The sequence below is a fragment of the Pipistrellus hanaki genome (assembly GCF_964339955.1).
Source record: "Pipistrellus hanaki genome assembly, chromosome: 1".
NCBI lineage: Eukaryota > Metazoa > Chordata > Mammalia > Chiroptera > Vespertilionidae > Pipistrellus > Pipistrellus hanaki.
Window position 1 is genome coordinate 109,498,353 of NC_140503.1, and position 21,290 is coordinate 109,519,642.

At 44.0% G+C, this 21,290-nt stretch overlaps 1 protein-coding gene across 2 annotated transcripts in view; it reads left to right on the forward strand.

Moving 5' to 3' along the window:
* The first annotated feature begins 8,142 nt into the window (after nucleotides 1–8,142).
* Nucleotides 8,143–21,290, forward strand: part of MDGA2 (MAM domain containing glycosylphosphatidylinositol anchor 2) — an 865,112-nt gene continuing 851,964 nt past the window's right edge. For both annotated transcript variants that reach the window (XM_084885031.1, XM_084885032.1), the window contains exon 1: nucleotides 8,143–9,512. In XM_084885031.1, coding sequence (XP_084741157.1) covers nucleotides 9,236–9,512 — 277 coding nt within the window. In that variant the 5' untranslated portion in view covers nucleotides 8,143–9,235. The remainder of the gene's footprint in view (nucleotides 9,513–21,290) is intronic.

The following is a 21,290-nucleotide window of genomic DNA, read 5'->3' on the forward strand; positions in this document are numbered from 1 at the left end:
AAAGAGGCACCCTGCAGGGTGCCAGGCTGAGAGATGCTCCTGGTGACTGGTGGTTTGGTCATTTTGGTAGTGATGCCTCTTGGCCTTTTATTATTATGACTAGGGGCCTGGTGCACGAAATTCGTGCACTGGGGATGGGGGGGTCCCTCAGCCCAACCTGCCCCCTCTCACATTCTTGGAGCCCTCAGGAGATGTCCTACTGCCAGCTCAGGCCCAATCCTAAGCCACAGTCTGGCCTCCCTTTGTGGGAGGCAACAGTGCTGATCAGGGGAAGGTGCCAGCCCCATCACCCTGTTGTCACCACAGCCACCAAGGTGTTTTCATCCAGTCTCTCACCAAGAAAAAATGACAACTTTTTTAGGCATTTTCAAGATGTGTATTTCATAGGATATGCATTTCTTTTTTTTTCTTCTTTTTTTTTACTTTTTTTAATCCTCACCTGAGGATATGTTTCCATTGACTTTTAGAGAATGTGGAAGAGAAAGGGAAAGACAGAGAGAAACATCAAAGTGAGAGGAACTTTTTGATTAGTTGTCTCTTACATGAGCCCTGACCTGGGCCCCAGCCAGGGAGGAGCCTACAACCTAGGCACATGCCCTTGGTCAGAATCAACCCAGACCCTGCGGTCGGCAGGCCGAGGCATTATCCACTGAGCCAAACTGGCTAGGGCAGGATATGACATTTCTTAGCCCTCCAGTAGCAGATCTTCGTTTTTTTTCTCCAGGAGTGTGGTGGAAAAACCCAAAATCACCTCTTTGGATTCTTATCACCCAAGTTACTAAACTAAGAATATTACCAGTGGAATACAGGGAGCTTAGCTAATGAGCTGTCAGAAAAGGTGTTTCCTCTGTAGTTCACACCAATCGTGGGCTGGGCCCTGCCCAGGCCTTAATACTCTGGCCGAACCTTTAGTCCTGGGCAGGGACCCTCCAGTTTCTTCTGATCGCCAGCTCCGACCCTGCCTATGCCTGCCCAGACCTAAAGCCTCTGGCAGAGGCTTTTGGCCTTGGGCAGGGCACCCCCAGCTCCCTGCAATCCATCATAAGAGCGGACTCCCAGCTCCCTGCGATAGATCACAGGCTCCTCTCCTGCCCAAGGCCAAAAGCCTCCACTATCGATCGCAGGCTCTGCTCCGCTCAAGGTCAAAAGCCTCCACTGGAGGCTTTCGTCCTTGGGCAGAAGCAGCCCCCCAGCTCCCTGTGTGGAGGAGGCTTTATCCTAAGGCAGGAGTGGACCCCCAGCTTCCTTTGATGGATTGCAGGCTCCGCTCTGGGCCCCTAGTTCTGATTGCAGGCTTGGCCCTATGCAAGAGCCCCCTGGTTCAGGCCCTTCCTAGGTTGTTCTGGGCCCACGTAGCCTTACCTCACAGTGACCTGGGTGCCAGGATGTTCCTGGGACACAGGTGCTGAGCGCCTATGTATGCAAATTAACTGCCATATTTTTGGGGGTTAATTTGCATAGTCACTCTGATTGGCTATGGGTGAAGTGAAGTTATGATCAATTTACATGTTTGTCTATTATTAGGTAGGATGAAAGGTGCAGGGCATGAAATATGTTCATGGGGGGGGGGGGTCCCCTCAGTCCAGCCTGCAACCTCTCTAATGTGAGACCCCTTGGGGGATGTCAGACTGCCAGTTTAGGCCCATCCCAGGGAACAGGCCTAAACTGGCAGTTGGACATCAACTAACAGTTGGACATCTCTCCTACAGTCCAGGACCACTGGATCCTAACTGTTCACCTGCCTTCCTGCCTGCTTGCCCATTACTGCACCCCTGCCAGCCTTGTTGCCCCTTACTGCCCCCTCCTTGCTAGCCTAATCACTCCCAATTGCCCTTCCCTACAGGCCTGGTAATCCCCAACTACCCCCCTACTGGCCTGGTCACTCCTTACTGCCCCCCTGCCAGCCTGGTTACCCCCAATAACCCCCACTGGCCTGGTCACCCGAACTGTACCCTTGCTGGCCTGCTCACCCCCAACTGTCCCCCCTGCCAGCCTGGTCACCCCACGCTGCCTCCTGTTTTGTCATCCTCCTGGTCATCTAGTAGTGATGGCCTGTGGCTTTTTATATATTAGGATTACATTGATTATATATTAATTATATTATATTATTATATTACATTATATTATGTTATATCATTTCATATTTATATTATATTGTACTATATTAGAGGCCTGATGCACAAAAACTTCTGCAAAAGTAGGCCTTCCTTCCCCTGGCTGCCGGCACCAGCTTCTCTCCGGCAGCCAGGACCTGGGCTGGCTTCCTCCAGGCTACTCACAGGCAACAGGCTTCCCCTGAGCCACTTGCAGCACCTGGGATTCGGCTGGCTTCCCTCTGGTCCCAGCTTTATCAGGAAGGATGTCCAGAATGACATCCAGTCTAATTAGCATATTGCCTTTTTATTATTAAATTACATTATATCATTATGTTATATTATAGTAGAGGCCCAATGCATGAAATTCATGCAAGAATAGGCCTTCCTTCCTCCAGCTGCCAGCACCAGCTTCTCTCTGGCACCTGGGACCTGGGCTTCCCTCTCAGCCCCAGCCTCGTCCAGAAGGTTATCTGGAAGGACCTCTGGTCTAATTAGCATATTACACTTTTATTATTATATATTATATTATATTATATTATATTATATTATATTATATTATTATATTATATTTAGTGTTATAATGATAGATTTTTGCACCAACCAAATGATTATGACCAAAATTTCCTTTCCTTTATTTCCTATTACATGTAATTACTCCAAATATAGAATCTTGAGGAAAATTTTTGTTGCACTCTCTTCTGGCCCTTTACCTATATATTATCTGTGGCTTAATCAAATCACTCTTTTGTCAGAAACAGAGTTTTTTTATATTTCCACCACAAGATTTCTATTCCAACTTTGAGGTGGATCTTTTTAATCTATTCTATGGATGACCTTAGAAGTGTAAGAATCCCTTCATACTCCTCAGGTTTTAAAAGATAGTAAACCAGCAGAGTGATAAGCAGAAACTTCTCTGTTAATAGTTAAGCTCTGGCCTTCTCCAGGTTGCATCTGGGGATGTAGCACCTTCAAAAATAATCTTGCAGCATATCTATACTCTCACTCGTATTTTTACGTTTTCAGAAGATATTAAGCTATTCCTAAGTACTGAAATGCCAACCCATTGCAGATAAACTGAACAATTCAGAATTCAATGTGACTGGACAGAAATGGGGCAGACGAATTTTGATTGAAAGCAAGTGCAGTAATGAGTTCAGAGAAAAACACTTCATCTTACTTATAAAACTAAAGGTTCTGAGCTGTCAGCTAACCTCAGAATGGAAATCATTTGAGCTTAGCCCGGTAAACTAATGCTCTCCAACAACTAACAAGAAAAACACCGAATAAAAATAATTATTGAGCACTATGTGCCAGGTGCTGAGCTATGTATTTTATGTGCATTACTTTATATGAAACTGCCAGCAACCTCTTGCTCTTTTCATTTTATGGGATACGGGAAACATCAAGGCCACACTGACATCAGCAATTCAAGCCCAAGGCAGTCTGTGGTCAAAGCTCAGACACTCACCTACTGTGTTACACTGTCCTGCCCTGAACATCTTCTATGCTCCAACTATTCAGTTTTGGGCTTGTTCCTGAAATAGTGTCAGAATTATAACAAGAGTTCAAGGGAGACATGCGAAATAAGAATAAATGTAGGGCAGGCCTACTAAAATTACCAAGGCTATAGCATATAAGCATAGCCTTTTAAAAATTATCATGTGTTCTAGATACAAACTGTAGAGAATATAAGCAGTTCATGAAATCCTGGAAGTCTAGAACTACAGAATAGCATGCCTGTCTTGAAAGGAGGAACTATGAGAGGAAACATTCTTTAGCACAGAGGAAAGACTCAGAAATTTGCTGTTTTTAAACTGAAGATAGAGTTTCAAGAATAACAAAGCCTGTCTCAGTTTTCTGCCTTTTCCTCTACTTTTCTCGGTTTTTCAGGTACTCCTCACTGGCAGCAACATTATGTCTGAGACCTTAGCCCCATCATCTGGTAACAATTCCATCATCTGGAATTAATTATCTTTCCTTCCTTTCATGCATATCCATAGATGAAGCCTCTTGTGAGACCCTCCTGTATTTGGAGGTAGCTGGATTTGCTACCTCCGGGCATTATTCTTTGGGTATTTTGTTGCATCCTCAAGTCTTCTGTCTCTTGTTGACGTCCCTCAGTCCATGCAACGGGGATGTGATGTGCTTCCTTATTTATATTATTAGCAGTTGCCTTTCTCATTGTCCTTTTTCTTCCCTCCCAAAGCCCTGTTGAGGGAAAATCCTATTTCCTTTGTCTCTTACTTACCAGTGTCTGGGCTTTGCTGCCTCAGAGCTGTTACCCTTGTCTACCAGCATCCTAGAAATGACCAGCACCTGGAATTCCCTGGTGCTTTGATTGGCAGACTGCGGCTCTCGAGCCACATGTCGCTCTTTGGCCCCTTGAGTGTGATTCTTCAACAAAATACCACAGCTTGAGCAAGTCTATTTTGAAGAAGTGGCTTTAGAAGAAGTTTAAGTTTAAAAAATTTGGCTCTCAAAAGTAATTTCAATCATTGTACTGTTGATATTTGGCTCTGTTGACTAATGACTTTGCTGACCACTGTGCTATGCTCTGTTTCTCTGATTGGAAATTACCGGTATGTCTCTTTATCCTCTGAAATAGCTAGTTCTGTGTGATCCTGTTTAGATTTCTAAGCTTGCATGCTGGAAGCTATTACTAAGTGGTAGGAAATAAAACTAGGTGACAGGTATTTGGCTAGAGAAAATTTACCGTGACAGGAGATTGTGTACCTAACAGGAATGACTCCATTTAGAATTTAATTAAACCTTATTATAATCTTGGTAAGCTTTAAAGAGATCTGGTCCATTGGTCAGAGGTTAAGGGAGTAATAGTTTGGGATCTCAGGTGCATGTCTGAGCCATAAAATAATGGAACTTACCTTAACAGATTTTGGAAATATCAGAAGTAGAGTTTTTCTCAGGATAAAAGAGGTTTGCCAGGGGTCCAGATGTGGAGCCAGCTAAGCATTCAGGGTGGCTCATATGTAGTCCCAGAAAGCTGTGATGTGAGCTAGAAATCTAGGACCAAGAATAAAGCAAGCAAAAGAAGTATGTGGCAACCATCAGGGTGTACAATTCCCGAGACATCTCTTGTTTACCGCTGATGATTTTTACATTCTTGTTTGATTTTATAAACTGGAAAGCCAGTAGTGTGTATGGGAGTCAGTGTGATTTAAAGGGCCATCAGGGGAACAGGCAGTAGCCATAAGTAAACATAAGACCTGGTATTGCTTTATGGGAAGAGGCTAGATTGGAAAGAAAGGACAGATTTGCCACCTATATTCTGATTTTGCTTACTCAATTTTATCTCCAGAGTTACTATCTTGCCACTTCGGGGGTATCGTGTGCTAGCCATGATTCCCTCCATGATATTATCTCTTGCATGATATCTAGGATGGAACATCATGCTCATATTCAGATAGAAATCTAAAGTGAAACTACAGTCAATATAACCATCACAGATTATTAAGGTAATTATGGCTGTCAGAGGAGAGCACCTAACTTTTAACATTCCTAGTGTAAAATGTTCATTGCTGCTTTCATCAGAGATAGAATACTCTTGAGTGGACCCTGACAGAAATGGAACGCAGAGTTCCTTTGGATTCCATACAATATCCATATTCCCTGTACAAAATCCAAGAAGCTGGTGATCCTCACAGTTATTTACATTGCTCCTGTGGGAAACTGCTCTAATTGGACCACACAGACTGTCCTGGGTCTGAGTGCATTACAGCACTTGGACCTGCTTTCTAGAGCTCTTTCCCTTCTCTCTACCAAACTATCTCTGCTTCTCCTTAAGCCTTAGCTCAGGCTCACCACCTGGAGGCTCTCAATAGCTAGTGCTAAGGTGTGGCTGTATATACAATGATTTTTGGTCAGGATAGCCTTACAATTGTTGAATTTCAAGGCAAACTAAATAAAACAAAAACATTTGGAAGACTAAACTGGCCAATTGTTTCTGTAAGTAATCTACCAGTATTTTTATAGGAAGAAAAAAATAGATATTGAAAGCAGTGCAATTTTTATTCTTACTGCCATATAACCCAATTAACGATTGCATGAAAACGTTGCCTCCTGTGCCTAATATTTTATTTATATAGCAATTATAGTGTCAATATATGTAGGGGTGCATGTATTGACCAACATATTCTAGATTGTGGGTTTACTAAAAGAAGGGATTCTATCCTATATATGTCTTTAAATGTCTAATATCTAGGCTAAGGTCTGATCCAGAGTGATACACCTGGCTGTTTTATCACTGAAATAAATTTTAAAATGATTGGGTTGAGTTCTATACAGCTCTAAATAGCTCACTCAGGAACTGCTGAGAACATCAAGGGTGTATGGTCTTTTCCAAGACAGAGATGTGCATTACATGGAAAATAAAGGGTTTCCTTTGCCAAAATAATACATTGACTTTTTAAATAATAAAATATTTTAATTTAGAGTCTTGAAACACACACACACTTAATTCCATAAATAAGAATGCAAAACACACACACACAAAAAAAACAAAAAACAAAAAAAACAACAAAACAACAACAACAAAAAAAACCACAGTACACTCATGTAGGTGAAGTATTATTGCAGAACTTCAGCAGCTAAAATAAATCTGGACGTAAGGGTCTGGTGGACAAGATAGATTCTGAGCTGTGAGCTGAGAGCAAAGTTGCAGTTTACTGCCCCTTGAAGCTGCTGTGCTGCAGTATTCAGGGATGATCTGCTTTTAAAAGACAGATTTCCAGAAACATGACAATTCCCCGCTCCTCTCCCACCACAGGTGGCTAATGAGTGAGCTTTATCATTCCCCTTCAGAAAGCCACACTTTGGGTTTTGCTCCTAGAATGACACTGCTCCTGGAATTCCATCTGCTTGAGAGTGGCATTTCATAAAGAAGGGGTTGGGTTCTCAACACCATGCGATCTGTCCTTTGAAACCCTCACCATTTTTTCTTCCTTTATCTTGTAAACGCAGAGGGTAAGCACCAGATTATACCCAATAACAATAATAAGCCTAAGTGAGGAGCCTTAGAGGGAAGGTGGGGGCTATTCATTTTCTAGTGCTTGGAGTCCCCTCCCCCCAGCAAAAGTAAGAGGAGGAGAGGGACCTGCAGCGTATGTCAATATGGAAGCAGAAAAATGAATATCATAAGCCAGATTTTCCATAGCAACTACTTTAGTAACACATGTATAAATACACGTTTTCAGCTATTTTAATCACCTCCCTATCCAGTTCTGTCTGAATTAGTAAAGAATGGCGTATATTCAACAAAGTGGATTGCGCACAAGTAGCACTAAATTACTGTGGCTACTGAAACAAATCACAAACCACTACTCTATTTCCAGTTTATCCCTATTAATTTTTGGTGAAGTATTTCTACATTACTTCATTTTAAAATTAAAGATACGTTACATTTCCTAGTCCCTTTGTAACTATGAGTTTCTTAAGCTCCCCTGCTCCAATGAGAAGGTTTTTCACAAAAGAAAAGATTTTCAAAGCAGTTAACTTTAGTAGGAGACAGTGCATATTAAACTAAGCTCAGCATTCTCAGTTTTTCTGCCCTGGAGCCTTCAATGCTGTGATGACCGTATTTTCATTTAAAAATGACTGAAATGGGAAAGAAACCAAGCCGCTACCTAGTGCTGTGGCCTGTTCTGCTCTCTAGTCAAGCAGAGCGGTCCTGGAAGACCTCGGGCGGCGGGAAGCGATAGGGTGCCCCGCGATCACCCCGGGCCGGGGCCGCTGGCCCACCGCGGGCACCGCCAGCAGAAACCAGCCCGGGCTCCGCCGCAGCGAGGCTCGCGGAGAGCGGGGAGGCCCGGCGGGAGGCCGGCCGCCGCCGGCCGCGGAGCCCCGGGCGCTGTCCCGCGGACGAGCCGCTGACCCGGAGGCTGGGCGCAGGGGAGCGGAGCGGCGGGGCCGGACCGAGCGGCGCGCCCGGGCTTTGACGTCGCGGCTGCGGCGGGCGGCGGGCGGCTCGCGCTCCCGGCACGTAGCGCACAACGTGACCGACCGCACAGCCTCCCGCACCGCAGCCGCCGCCGGCTCGTGGCTGCACCTCCTCCTCCTCTCCGCCTCCCGGGCGCTCAGCACCACGTCCACCGCGGGTTCCAGCCGGCGTCCAGCCCAGGGCGCCCGCCGCCCGGCCCGGGAGCCTGCGCCGCAGCGGGGCCCGCGCAGCGGCCGCGGAGCGGGGTGTCCTCCGCGCGCCGCCCCCGCGCTCACCGCGGCCGCCGGCACCGCGGCAGCCCCGGCGGGGAAGCCCTGCGGCGGCGGCTCCCTCCGCTCAGCTCCCGCGGGTCCCGCCGCCCCCACCCTCCACCTGGCGGCGCGGAGGGGGCGCGCGGCGCGGGGAGCACGCGGGGACGAGTGTGCGGACCCGGTCCTGCTTCTCCCTCGCAAGTGGCGGCGGCTGGACCCTGCTCGCGGCTCCGGGCATCGGCGCTGCCGGCGGAGGCCCCTCGTCGCGGGCGGGGACTGAGGCTATTCTGGAGATCGGCGGCGGCTGAGGCTGGTGCCCAGGAGAGAGAGCCCCGGACGCGCTCTGCTCCTGACCGTCCCTCTCTTCCTCTCCCTCCGCCTTCCCTCTCTTCCCCACCCCTGCCCCCGGTCCCACTCCTCCTCTCCCTCCTCCTCTCCCTCCTCTCCCTCCTCCTCCCCCTCCTCTTCCTCCTCGCCCAGCTCCGCTATGCCAGCCTGTGTCGTGTAAGCGGATTGGCGTTGCAATGGCAACTGATGGAATGGGGGAAGGCAAGACAGCAGGGCTGGGGGCTCCGGACTGCGGGCGGGCGGGCCGCTGCCGCTGCCTGATGCTCCTCCGGGAACCTTCGCGAGTTACTTTGTAAAGACGAACCCCGGCGAGGAACCCTTTGCTCCGTGCCCCGAGCCAGAAGCCACTTCCTGTTCCTCGGCCGCCCGCGCCCGGCTCGCCGCTCCGCACCGGCCCCGGCCCGCGCCCGCCCGCCGCCCAGCGCGCCGCCGACGCCGCGGAGCTGCGCCCGCGCCCCGAACACTTCCCTCCGCTCCCCTTCCCGCCGCCCCGGCCCCCAGCGTCTGCGATCTTCCCAGGCGCCCGTGTGAGCGGCTGCATGTGAGTGTGCCAGGTGTTGTGTGGGGGTGTGTTTGTGTGTGCGTGCATGAGTGCGGGGCGTGCGGGGCTGCCGCGCTCCGCTCCCGGCCGCCGCCGGGGAAGGACGGACGGACGGCGCCGCCTCGGGCGGCCGGGCGGCGGGCACGTCGGCGCAGCCCGGGAGCCAGAGGAGCGCGCCCGCCCGGCCGCCGGCCCCCGGAAGGTCCCGCCGCGTCCCCCCCGGGCTGGACATGTTCATGTTCACGTGAAGATGGATTTGGTGTACGGTCTCGTGTGGCTGCTGACAGTCGTCCTGGAGGGGATCTCCGGCCAAGGAGTGTACGGTGAGTGCGATCGCGGCGTTATCGTGACCTTGTGATTCTTAGGCAGCCAGGCTCGTGAGGAGAAGGCACGACTCGCGCGTCCCGGGGCCCCTCCCGGCGCGGCATTCGGGTTCCTCTCCATCACGTTACTGGGCGCGGAGGCAGGAGCGCTGCGGATTGGGCTGCGAGCCGCGGCCCCGCACCGCAGCTCCGGCTCCGAGTTGAGGGGAGCCCGCGGCATCGCACTCCTGAGAACAGGGGCTGTGCGCTGGATGTATCGCCGCTGGGGACCGCGCGGTAGCGTTCTTTGATTTAATAAAGATTTGACCTCGTTTGCCGCCCCGGCAGTGCCGCGATTTCCCCCAAATGGAGGCTTCGAATGTGACCCCAGAGAGCGCCCCATTCCTTTCTGCCCCCCTTCTCCTCCCCACGTGTGTGTGTGTGTGTGTGTGTGTGTGTGTGTGTGTATGAGAGAGAGGGAGAGGGAGAGGGAGAGGGAGAGGGAGAGGGAGAGGGAGAGGGAGAGGGAGAGGGAGAGGGAGGGAGGGAGAGAGAGAGAGAGAGAGAGAGAGAGATTGAGAATGTGCCCATAAGACTTGATTTTCCAGCTTAGGAAGTGGGTGACAGTTGAGTTGCATTATGCACCAGCCATGGCCTGGAGCACTGACTTGGGGAGGAGGAAATAGCAGGCAAGATTCTAGGTGCCAGACACAATTAAGGGACGTGTTTGTGTGAATGGATGAGCAAACGCATGAATGAATGGACCGCCAAGTCCGCGCCTCTGAGCTCCGGGGCAGGACACCAGTTCACTGCAACTAGAACACAGTCTCAGTTCTCTGAAAAACCCAGATCTGGGCGGAAAAGGACGGGAGGAGGGCGAGCTTGTTAATGGGGAGGTTTTTAAGTCCTCAAGAGCAAATCCAGGTTCCCTTGCCTGTCAGCAGTTGGCACCCTTTGCTTTCAGGACAGAAAGATACACTCACACACAGCCTCTCGCTCTGGCTGAAGTGGTCATCTCCTGGGACAGGCAGGCCGTGCCACAAAGGAAAAATAACTTTTGTGATCTCCAGATGGGGGGGTGGGGGAGGAGGAGGTTGGGAGAACAGCCCCTCAGGGACAGCAGGCCAAATCTCACCGACAGTTCCCCTCCAGCCAATATCCAGAGATGTGTGCTGGGAATCCAGCCCAGTGCCCACTGCCTCACTCTGGGGTCTGGATTCTAGCACTGCAGTGCTCGGTCCCTGGCTGTGTCAGACCTTTCCCTGCAGACCCTAGACCTGACTGAGGACTGCGGAGTGGGTATGGGCACAAGGGGATGTTGGGTCTTCAAACTGCCATGGGTGGGTGTTTGGGAAAGTATGAGGGAGATCAGACCTTTACCTTCTTCATTGTGCACTGCCCAGGGCTAAGCAGTGCTGGGAGGTGGCCGGAACCGCCCTCCCCAACTCTAAGCCTCTTAATCTCCCCTCTCTTCCCACTCCCTCTTTCCCAAATGGAAGAGAGCTTGCTTGGTGGTAATTATGTGTGTGTATGTGTGAGAGAGATGCTGGAACTACAGCACATCTTACCTCTTGGCTTATGGTAGGAGGTGTGGCCTCAAGCAGAGCAGCAGTTCATTGAAAGCTCTTTTGCCTTCAACCACACTCTGGTGTCTGGAGCAGCTGAGTGTCCAGGATTCTAGGGTTGGAGGAATGCTGGAGTTAGAGCCTTCTCAGGAAGCTGTTCCTTAGTGTGGGAGAGTTTGAATTCCTTTTATACCATGTCCAAGTCTTTACTTCTCTTTCATTGGTTCAGATCATCCCAACAAAAGGAGTTTTTATTTTTTAATTGTGTGTGTGTGTGTGTGTGTGTGTGTGTGTAGAGAATAGTGAGAAAGATTGGGGCCGGCAGGGGGTGGGATGGGGGGCGAGTAGTATGGCTGGAACTGTCTGGATTAGAAAGACATAGCTCCAATTCCCTGTTACTTTTTGTAATTCGGATTATTTGTTCTGGAAAGTCTCATGTTGGGTAGTGGAAAAGGATAAGATATAGGAATAGAGACAATAAGAAAATTGCATTAGAGAAATCTTATGCCCATGTTGCTTAACAATAAGGAAGAAGGTAGTTCTGCTGCTGAACTGGTTCTTGTGATGGATGCTGTGGTGATTTTTTGGGGGGTTTGTCTTATTTTAATTTTGATGTGGTTATTAGTAATTTAGCTAAGAATAGAATCAGCTTTGTGTGAAGAGTAATCAGTATCCCTGGTTATAAATGTTACAGTTATGAGGTGGGCAAAAAAATATATACTTATTGTAACTTTTCAAATATGTCTTACATAGTACAGAAATTAGGTTCTCAAAGTGGAAACCCCTAAACTTCAGCATCATCCTCACCTGTGAAATCTCAGTGTCCTGGGCTTTGTAAATCAGAAATACAGAGGGTGTGACCCAGCAATCTGTGTTCTTTACTCAGGCCATGATTCTGGTACCTGCTCAAATCTGAGAACCACAAGTGTATACTTCAAATTTCATTGCTTTGACTTTGTAAATCATGACTTTTCTTAGCCTAAAATAGTTTTATTTTCATTTGTAGAAGGATTTATGGGGAAAAGAACACTTTATTTTTATTTAGTTATAAAACATTGATAAGTTGTAAAAGAGATAGACATAAGAGTTAGTGTAAGATTATGAAGTGTGTTTTGAACATTTTACATGAAGAGAATTATATATAATTTCCAATTCTCTTCTCACCATACACACACACACACACACACACACACACCATATATATATGGTGGGACAATTATAAATGGAGACTTCAAAGACCAAATGGGAACTTTGCTAGCATAGAAGTCTATATCCCTTTATTTGCCTATATTTCCAGGTGTAAAACCATTCATTCTGCACACAAGTTAGTATTCTTTATTAATATTATTTTCTTAGCTAGGTTCAATAGGAACTAAAAATTGTATTATAGGTAACTCAGGAAATCACTTCATTGCAGCCTAATATTATTTACATGATTTAGACATACATCATTGAAACCTTCCTTTGTTGAAGTAGCTAGTCAACCCATTCACTCTTCTACTTCTTGGCTGGAAAATTGAGTATGAAATTGAGATTTCTTTTTGTAGTTGAGAAAATTTGTTTTAGTGTATGGATTATGTTGTTTTGAGTTACTATAATCTCCTTCCTGTTGTGTTTAATCAGGCTTTCACCCATGTGCAGTACTTAAGTGTAAGTTTCTGATATAGACCTAGGAACTAATTACCATTTATCTTGGGATATTGCTCCACAAACTAAATCCATAATTGCTGAGATTTGTGTATGTGTGGGAATTGAGTAAGGGAGATTAGCCTTTCATTTATATCTGCCTGTCTACCCTCTGTCAGTAATTCTAATGTCATTAAAATATTTTAAAAATGAAAATTTCCCTTTATGTCCCTTACATATTTCATTTCAGAAATGGCATTACAGTAATATAAACACTTCTGAAAGAACGACTGTGAAAAAGTTATTCATAACAGAGCAGCATCAAAAAATTAAAAATGCATACTTCCTCAAACAACTACATCACCTATTTTGATGGATAATATACACTTGGAGATATTTATATTTGTGAAGTTTTAAAGTCAACTTTGTTATTGAGTTTTAAAAACTTATCTGTATTCACACTTTTTCCTCAAAATACTCTTGGAATTTTAAAATTTTATCTTAAATTTATTTTTACTCAATTAAGCATCATTGAAAACCAAAAGTCAGTAGATGTACATCAACTGGTATCCATTTGTGGCATTATTAATTTTGTTGCACTCCCATTCCATAAGGTTTCGGCTAACTGATTAAACGTAGCATCAAGGATCACAATGTACTAGCAAACCCCAGTTAATGTATAGACTTATGTCAATACCGGGAGCTGAGTGATCAATCCAAAGCATTTTCCTAGTTTGGGGGATTTTATTTGTAAGTCATTCTGTGATAGTAAATTGGGCTGTTTAACGGTGTTTTCTAGAGATACTATTGATAATGACAATATTGAGTTTCATATCTCCTGTAAATTTCTCAGTTGTCTTGTTAAAACAGGAAAAATTGCCTCATTGTAACAAACTGTATTTTTACATTTGGCCCATCATAACCTTAGTTTCCAAGGATGCTATTAAAAATATAACTGTGCCGAAACTGATTTGGCTCAGTGGATAGAGAGTCGGTCTGCAGACTGAAAGGTGCCAGGTTCAATTCCGGTCAAGGGCATGTACATTGGTTGCGGGCACATCCCCAGTAGGGGGTATGCAAGAGGCAGCTGGTTCAATGTTTCTCTCTCATTGATGTTTCTTGCTTTCTATCCCTCTCCCTTCCTCTCTGTAAAAAAAAAAATCAATAAAATATATTTTAAAAATATTATAACTGTATTAACACAGGACAAATCCTGACTGCAAATGAAAAAAAAATACAGCTTATGTCTGAATAATTTAGATTAAAAAAAAAATACTCACCAGAGGATATATTTATTGATTTTAGAGAGAAAGGAAGAGTGGCGGGAGAGAGAAGAGAGAGAAAGAGAAAGAAAGAAACATCAATTGGTTGCCTTCCTTTGTTCCCCAACCAGGTATTGGGCCCACAATGTAGGTATGTGTGCTGACTGGGAATCAAACCTTCTACCTTCTGGTGTATGGGATGATGCGCCAACCAACTGAGTCACCCAGCCAGGACAGATATCTTAATAGTTTTTATGGGAGCTAAATCAACCTGTGATGTGGTGTTTTGAAATAGTTAATGCATTCTTCCTAAATAACTTCCAGGATGCACTGGAAGCAATAAATAAATTTATCAAACACTTGTGTATGACAAATTAGCAAGCTATATTCACTCAGTTCAAGTTATATCAATATCATACAACTGGCACCCAGGCAGTAGCTGGTTAGAAAAAGGCTTAGTGGAATTGAGAACCAGAGATAAGTTGGAAAAAGGAAGTATCTGAAAGATATTTCAGACTGTCAGCTGATTGAATGTAGATGGACAGATTGACCTAAAAAGATAGGAATATTCTGGAAGGTCAGTTGAATATTACTTCAGTCTCAGAATGTTGCCATCCTCACAGCAAAGGTATTGCAAGTGCACTGAGTTGTGATTTTTGCCCAGGTTGAGTTTGGAGAGTTGATGTGGTCAGATATTGCTTTTGATTGAACACATATTTAGGGTGTTAGCCTGTGGAAGGAGAGCAGGAGATGACTTTAATAAATGTTGCTAAAAACCATTGATCTGAATCTTTATCCAATACAATCAGTTCTAATCTTCTCTCTTACCACTCCTCATCCATCTGACCCTGCATGTACATGCTCCCTCGCTCCGCCACCACACACACACAAACACACAAACTCTTATATCATTGCCACCTTAAACTACCATCACTAGGAACAGTGGGCAGTCCTTTGTATCTTGGGATTCTTTTTATCCATCCACGGTTGTCCTTGCTGGTCATATGACTGAGAATTCATATGCCAACTGGGAAGATTATTTTATACATTATTACTTGCTTATGACCTGTATGTCTTACATGGGGAAAGCTATTAGGTATTTTATTATATTTTTTTATTTTTGTTAATCCTTATCCAAATATATATATATATTTATTCATTTATTTTTCCATTGATTTACAGAGAAAGTGGAAGTGAGGGAGGGAGAAACATGATGTGAGAGAGACACATCCATTGGCTGCCTCCCACAGGCACCCACAGGGCAGGGATCAAACCTTCAATCCAGATAAGGGCCTTTGGGAATCAAACTCTCCACCAGACAAGAGATCACACGCACAACCAGGTATATGCCCTTACCAGGAATCGAACTGACGACCTTTTAGTGCATAGTATGACATTCAACCAGCAGAGCCACACTGGCCAGGGCAAATTATTTTAGTGTTTATTTTATAGGGGGAATCACCTTAAGCCTTTTGAGGAAGCAGGGTATGTGAAAAAAAAAAAGTGATCTGTATTCTTTTAAAACTTACTATTTTAATGTGATTGGGATAGACTCATGGGCATGTGACTAACAGCATGAACGCTATGGGGTCATTTTATGTGATTAAGACAGTGTTAGGAACTGTCTTAGTTTGCCTTCCAGCTATAGAAGTGATTTGTCACTCACGTTGTCTGCGCTGGTCCTCATGTTCTGAGAAGAGTCTTGAAAGAGTTGGGCTTTGCAGCCTTGCAACCTCAAAGACAAACAGCTAGATAGACATAGCTGCCTAGTCCTGGAGCTGAGCTGTAGAGTTGGTGCTCTTCCAAGCTGCCGTAAACTAACAGAATATGCTGTAAGTTCCCAATTAAATCGAGGGGGACCTTACCCTTCTCTTTGGCAATTTTGGAAGGACATGCAAAGTGTTATATTTAGTGTACTTTAGGTATGAATAGGTGAACATTTTTACCTTCATTGTAATTGCTAATAACTGGAGTCTCACAAAATGAAGTTTCATTTCTTTTCTTCAATGACTGTCAATATAAATATATTACTTACAGCAGACTGAATAGGTGATTTCATTCATAGAAAACTGTATCCTATTTTTATTTCCAGATCCAATTAATAAACGTTTGATCCTGTAAAATCCTGAAGTTATAAATGAGAAGAGACTTTAAAGTGTCAGTAAATCATCCCACTAATTTAAGACATAATGGTTTTATTTCATGCCAGTCAGATGGTGGCCCTATGCTGTTTGTGCGATTTCTTTACAGAAAGAAATTTCACACCTTTTCCCAAAGTCTAGGCACTTTCATTGGGTGGATATGTTTTGCCAACATAATAAATTCCTTCATGTTGCATTATTGGGGTATGTACCAAGTTACTTTCTATTTTATACCAGTATGATTTTATTTTCTTTCTTAACTATACTACCTGGTATTGATCCCAGTTAAGCTCTTTTGTTTACTACTACTTTTCCAAGATATTGTGACATTTCTAATTTTTAGTTTTAATAACACTTTAAAGATGATTTAGATTTTATAATCCAAATCATACAGTTTATAGGAATTTACAACCATAGAAAAAGATTTAAATATTAGGAACAATTTTTATCTATTGGACATTTACTATAAATTTATCAGTTAAAGATATTTTTGTAGGAGCAATGATATTAGACTTTATAATATAACTTACTCTTTTTTTTCTTTTGTGCGCTACATCTACAACCTCTTATAAGATAGGAGACACAGTTTCTTGCCATTCGTAGTCAAAACTATACTAAGGACTGTTTTGTGGTTGACAGATGGATTCAAGTATGTGACATGCTACTATAGCTGCAAGTAGCATATTTCATTACTTATTTGTTAAAAGGAGAATGGGAGGAATTAAAATATTGAGTGATACTGTGGAAAGGAATACATACCGGTAACTATCTGAAAGAGACAGGCAGGTTTATAGCTAGGCTTCCCAGAGTCCTTAAGGACAGCACAGAAAGCAGCTGATAGCTCAGAGGAGTTAGAAATAAGATGCTAGACTGAAAATGCTACTGGAGATATGTATCTGCACTTTAAATAATGGCAAAGCTGAAAATTATTTTTCTGCTGTAATTAGAACTTTCTCCTGTGCCTCAAACTGAGGAAGAAAGAAAAACGCTGTTTGACTGAGGGACATCTTCAGGGAGATTTTTCTTTCTCTTGGAAAGAAAAGATGAGGGGATATGGGAACTCTCTTAAGTAGAGCATGTTATCCCTGCGGACCAGCTAATCCTTCCTGCTAATTAATTGTGTGGCTTAGGTACATTAGGAGAGACAGTCACAGAATAAGCTTCATGGCATTCTCTCTGTTATTTCTAAGTGGAGCTGAGAATTGGGTCCCTGCCTCACCTCAGGTAGACTCCTACTATAGAAGAGGCTCTTATAATATCCTAGGACAGATAGAAAGATCTGTAAAAGGTATGCTACTTTTCAGGAATTATGACCAGTGAGAATACTACACAGATCTGGACAGTTAGGTTGAATTCTGATAACTTCAGTCAACATATTAATGTGTAACTGTTGTGGATAACACCTGTGATAGCTGTGTAGCAAGGCTATGAACTCAAGAGTTTTACAAGTTAATTGAGGAGATAAAACCAAATGTAAAAACAAAGAAAATAAGGCTCTGAGAAATCTACAAATGTTTGGGCCTAGACAAAAGAGAACAATTATATTTGGTGTCAAGTTGGAGGAAACTTGAAAAAAACTGGTATATCATGGGTTGATCCTTGAGAGAGGGTTGGCATAACTTAGGTAAAGAAGGAGGAAAGGATATTGCTACCTACCGAATGGATCCCAGCTGTGGGAATGTTGCCACAGAAAGAACAATAATGCTGGAATGTGTGTTTAGCAGTCTTAGCAGTTTCTCCAAAGTTTACTGTAACAAGAAAGGTGTATAATGTCCTTATGCAAACCCCTCCAAAAGTCTGTAAGTCTGAAAAATAGATTTCACCGTGATATCTGGAACTTGCCCAGATATTTATGTCCACCAAAGTTCTGGGTTTGTGTGTGTTCAATGTGAATCCAACTGACCTGCTCACCAGAAGATAAGACTGTTGTCTGTAACATACCTAGGGATTACTGAGCCCTCCCTGATTCTTGGCAAACTTGGGAAACTTTGAACTTTCATCGCAGCTGATTTTGGAGTTAGTCAGGTACTTTCAAGGCCTTTTTAGAGTGCGTATGACTTCAAAGCAGTGGACCTCAGGTCTAAGGTAACTTAAAACATCATGTTGCTTTTTGCACATGTACAGATAGTGAGATGAATGAACTGCTGTGTGAAAAGAGAGTATGTGCTTTCATTATTTCAATGTTATCATTTTTAATCCTCACACGAGGATATGTTTATTGATTTTAGAGAGAGGGGAAGGGAGAAAGAGAGAAACATTGATGTGAGAGAGAAACTTTGATCAGTTGCTTCCTTTAGGCTTCCAGACTGAGGATCGGACCATAAACTGAATATGCCCTGGCCAGGAATCCAACCTGCAACCTTCGGGGTATGGGCTGACACTTCAACCAACTGAGCCATCCACTTAGAACTGTGCTTTTATCAATGTTTTTATTCTTGGGCAAGGCAGCAGAATATGGCTGAAACTATTGGGAAAGTTTGGGTTTTCTTCTTGTTCTGCTGTGACCACAGGCAGAAATGTCAACCCCTCACCCCCTTAATATCTACATCTAATAAACTCTTGGGAAAGTGAGCTGTTACGTAGAGTAAATGTAAGTAACACCAGGAATGAAAAAAGTATGGCTGCATTTTTATACCTGGAGTAGAGGGAGAGTTCACGGAGTGTTTCTTTTATCTTCTTAAAAATGTCTAGCTTCTTCTTTTTTTTTTTTCTTTAGCATTGCAGATGCTCTAGCAATTGTATGCCATAATAAAAATGAAATTAAGTCTTAGAACAGAGTAAGGGGCTAGGAAGTAAAAGAAAGCAAGTCTTTTTTTTTTTTTTTTTCTGGGGCAAATATTCCAGTTTGTTAGTCTAGCAGAAAATAACTCCAGTGGTGTATTTTTGAACAGTATTTGTAATATTAATATGTGCATGAAAATGTTATTTGATACTGCATCTTGTATGCACGGTTAACTGATCTTGTTCTCAGGCTAGCCTCCTCTCAATCCACAGAATCCTGGAGTTTCTCCATTTGCTTCTTAATGATGGGGGTAGTGGTGGGGAGCTGGAACACCCTCACTTAAATGCTCCAAAAAAATATTAGGGTACACTAAACTGAATGGTCATTAGTATATTTAAATATGTGTATATTCAAATATATGTACACATCTTATTTTTGTATCAAAAAGCAAGAGTAGTCTCAATACCCTGCCATTTTGAGACTAACTGAAAAACAGCAGCATGTAAAATATCCATCCAAATTAAATAACTTAGAGATATATTTGTAAGAATACTTTTATAATATTGACTTTGCTAAGCAAGTCTCCTCGGGCATACACACACAGTAACCTGGAAAAGGACTTAACTGACATGTGGTTTTGGAGTTATCAGTCTTACCTCAGTATCTCAGATTTAGTGAAGTTATTATCAAGATTCTGAATTTAAAAAAAAATATTTATCCTGATTCTGAACATGTTCCTTGTTTTCATGATTTATTATGTACCATTATTGTAATTCTCCCCTTGTCCTATTACTCACTTACATTTTTAAAAAATACATTTTTATTGATTTTAGAGAGGAACAGATAGGGAGGGAAACATCAATGATGAGAGAGAATCATTGATTGGCTGCCTCCAGCACGCCCCCCCACCCCCAACTGGGGATGGAATAAGAAACCTGGGCATGTGCCCTGATGGGAAATCGAGCCCTGACCTCTTGGTTTTTAGGTCTACCTCAACCACTGAGCCATGCAGGACAGGCTAATGTAAAACAAACAAACAAAACAAAAAAATACACATTTAAATTGTTCATTTTTTAACATAATTGACAACTCGTTTGTTGATCCTTTAACTCTCTAGGCTTAGTTATACAAAACCCTTTATTCTTAACCACTTCTCCACTTTCTTCCTTAATCCCTCTATAAATAAGGAGGTCACGGTTCAATTCCAGGTCAGGGCACATGCCTGGGATTGTGGGCTTGATCCCCAGTATAGGGCCATGCAGGAGGCAGCCAATCAATGATTCTCCCTCATCATTGATGTTTCCCTCCCTATCTGTTCCTCTCTAAAATCAATAAAAATGTATTTTTAAAAATGTCAGTGAGTAATAGGACAAGGGGAGAATTACAATAATGGTACATAATAAATCATGAAAACAAGGAACATGTTCAGAATCAGGATAAATACTTTTTTTAAATTCAGAATCTTGATAATAACTTCACTAAATCTGAGATACTGAGGTAAGACTGATAACTCCAAAACCACGTGTCAGTTAAGTCCTTTCCCAGGTTACTGTGTGTGTATGCCCAAGGAGACTTGCTTAGCAAAGTCAATATTATAAAAGTATTCTTACAAATATATCTCTAAGTTATTTAATTTGGATGGATATTTTACTGTTTTTCAGTTAGTCTCAAAATGGCAGGGTATTGAGACTACTCTTGCTTTTTGATACAAAAATAAGATGTGTACATATATTTGAATATAGTATTCTATCTAATAAAAGAATAATATGCAAATTGACAACATCTCCACTACACCCACTCCCACCAGCCAATCAAGAGCTAATATGCAAATAAACCCACCCAAGATGGCTGCAGCCACAGAGAGCAAGAGGGAGGCATGGGTTTCCCTCAGCGATGGAGGAAGCCAAGCTTCTGAAGCCCAGGCCTGCCTTGGCCTCCATTTAAGGCTGCAAAGTTTCAATTATAGAAGATACATAAATTCCAACAGAAATGGATGCTGCCACAGAGCAAGTAGAAGGCTTGGCTCCACTCCAGGCTACAGGGTTTCAATTGTAGAAGATAAATAAATTCCAGATACCAGGGCCTCTGCTTGGGTCACGAGGGGGGGGGGGGGGGCGCCATGGCCGGCCGGCAAACCACCACAGGCCCCTTGCCCAGGCTGCCCCACTCCCCAAGTGAACACCCCCTCTGATCAGGGACACCCTTCAGGGCAAACTGGCTGGCCCCTAACCATGCACCAAGCCTCTATCCTATCTAATAAAAGAGTAATATGCAGATTGACCATCACCCCAACACACAATATGGCTGTCCCACCTGGTCATAGATAGCTGCCCCCATGTGGATACAAGATGACCATCACAAGATGACCATCAGGGGAGGGCAGTTGGGAGGGACCAGGCCTGCAAGGGAGGGCAGTTAAGGGTGACCAGGCTGGAAGAGGAGGGAAGTTGGGAGTGACTGGGCCTGCAGGGAAAGGCAGTTGG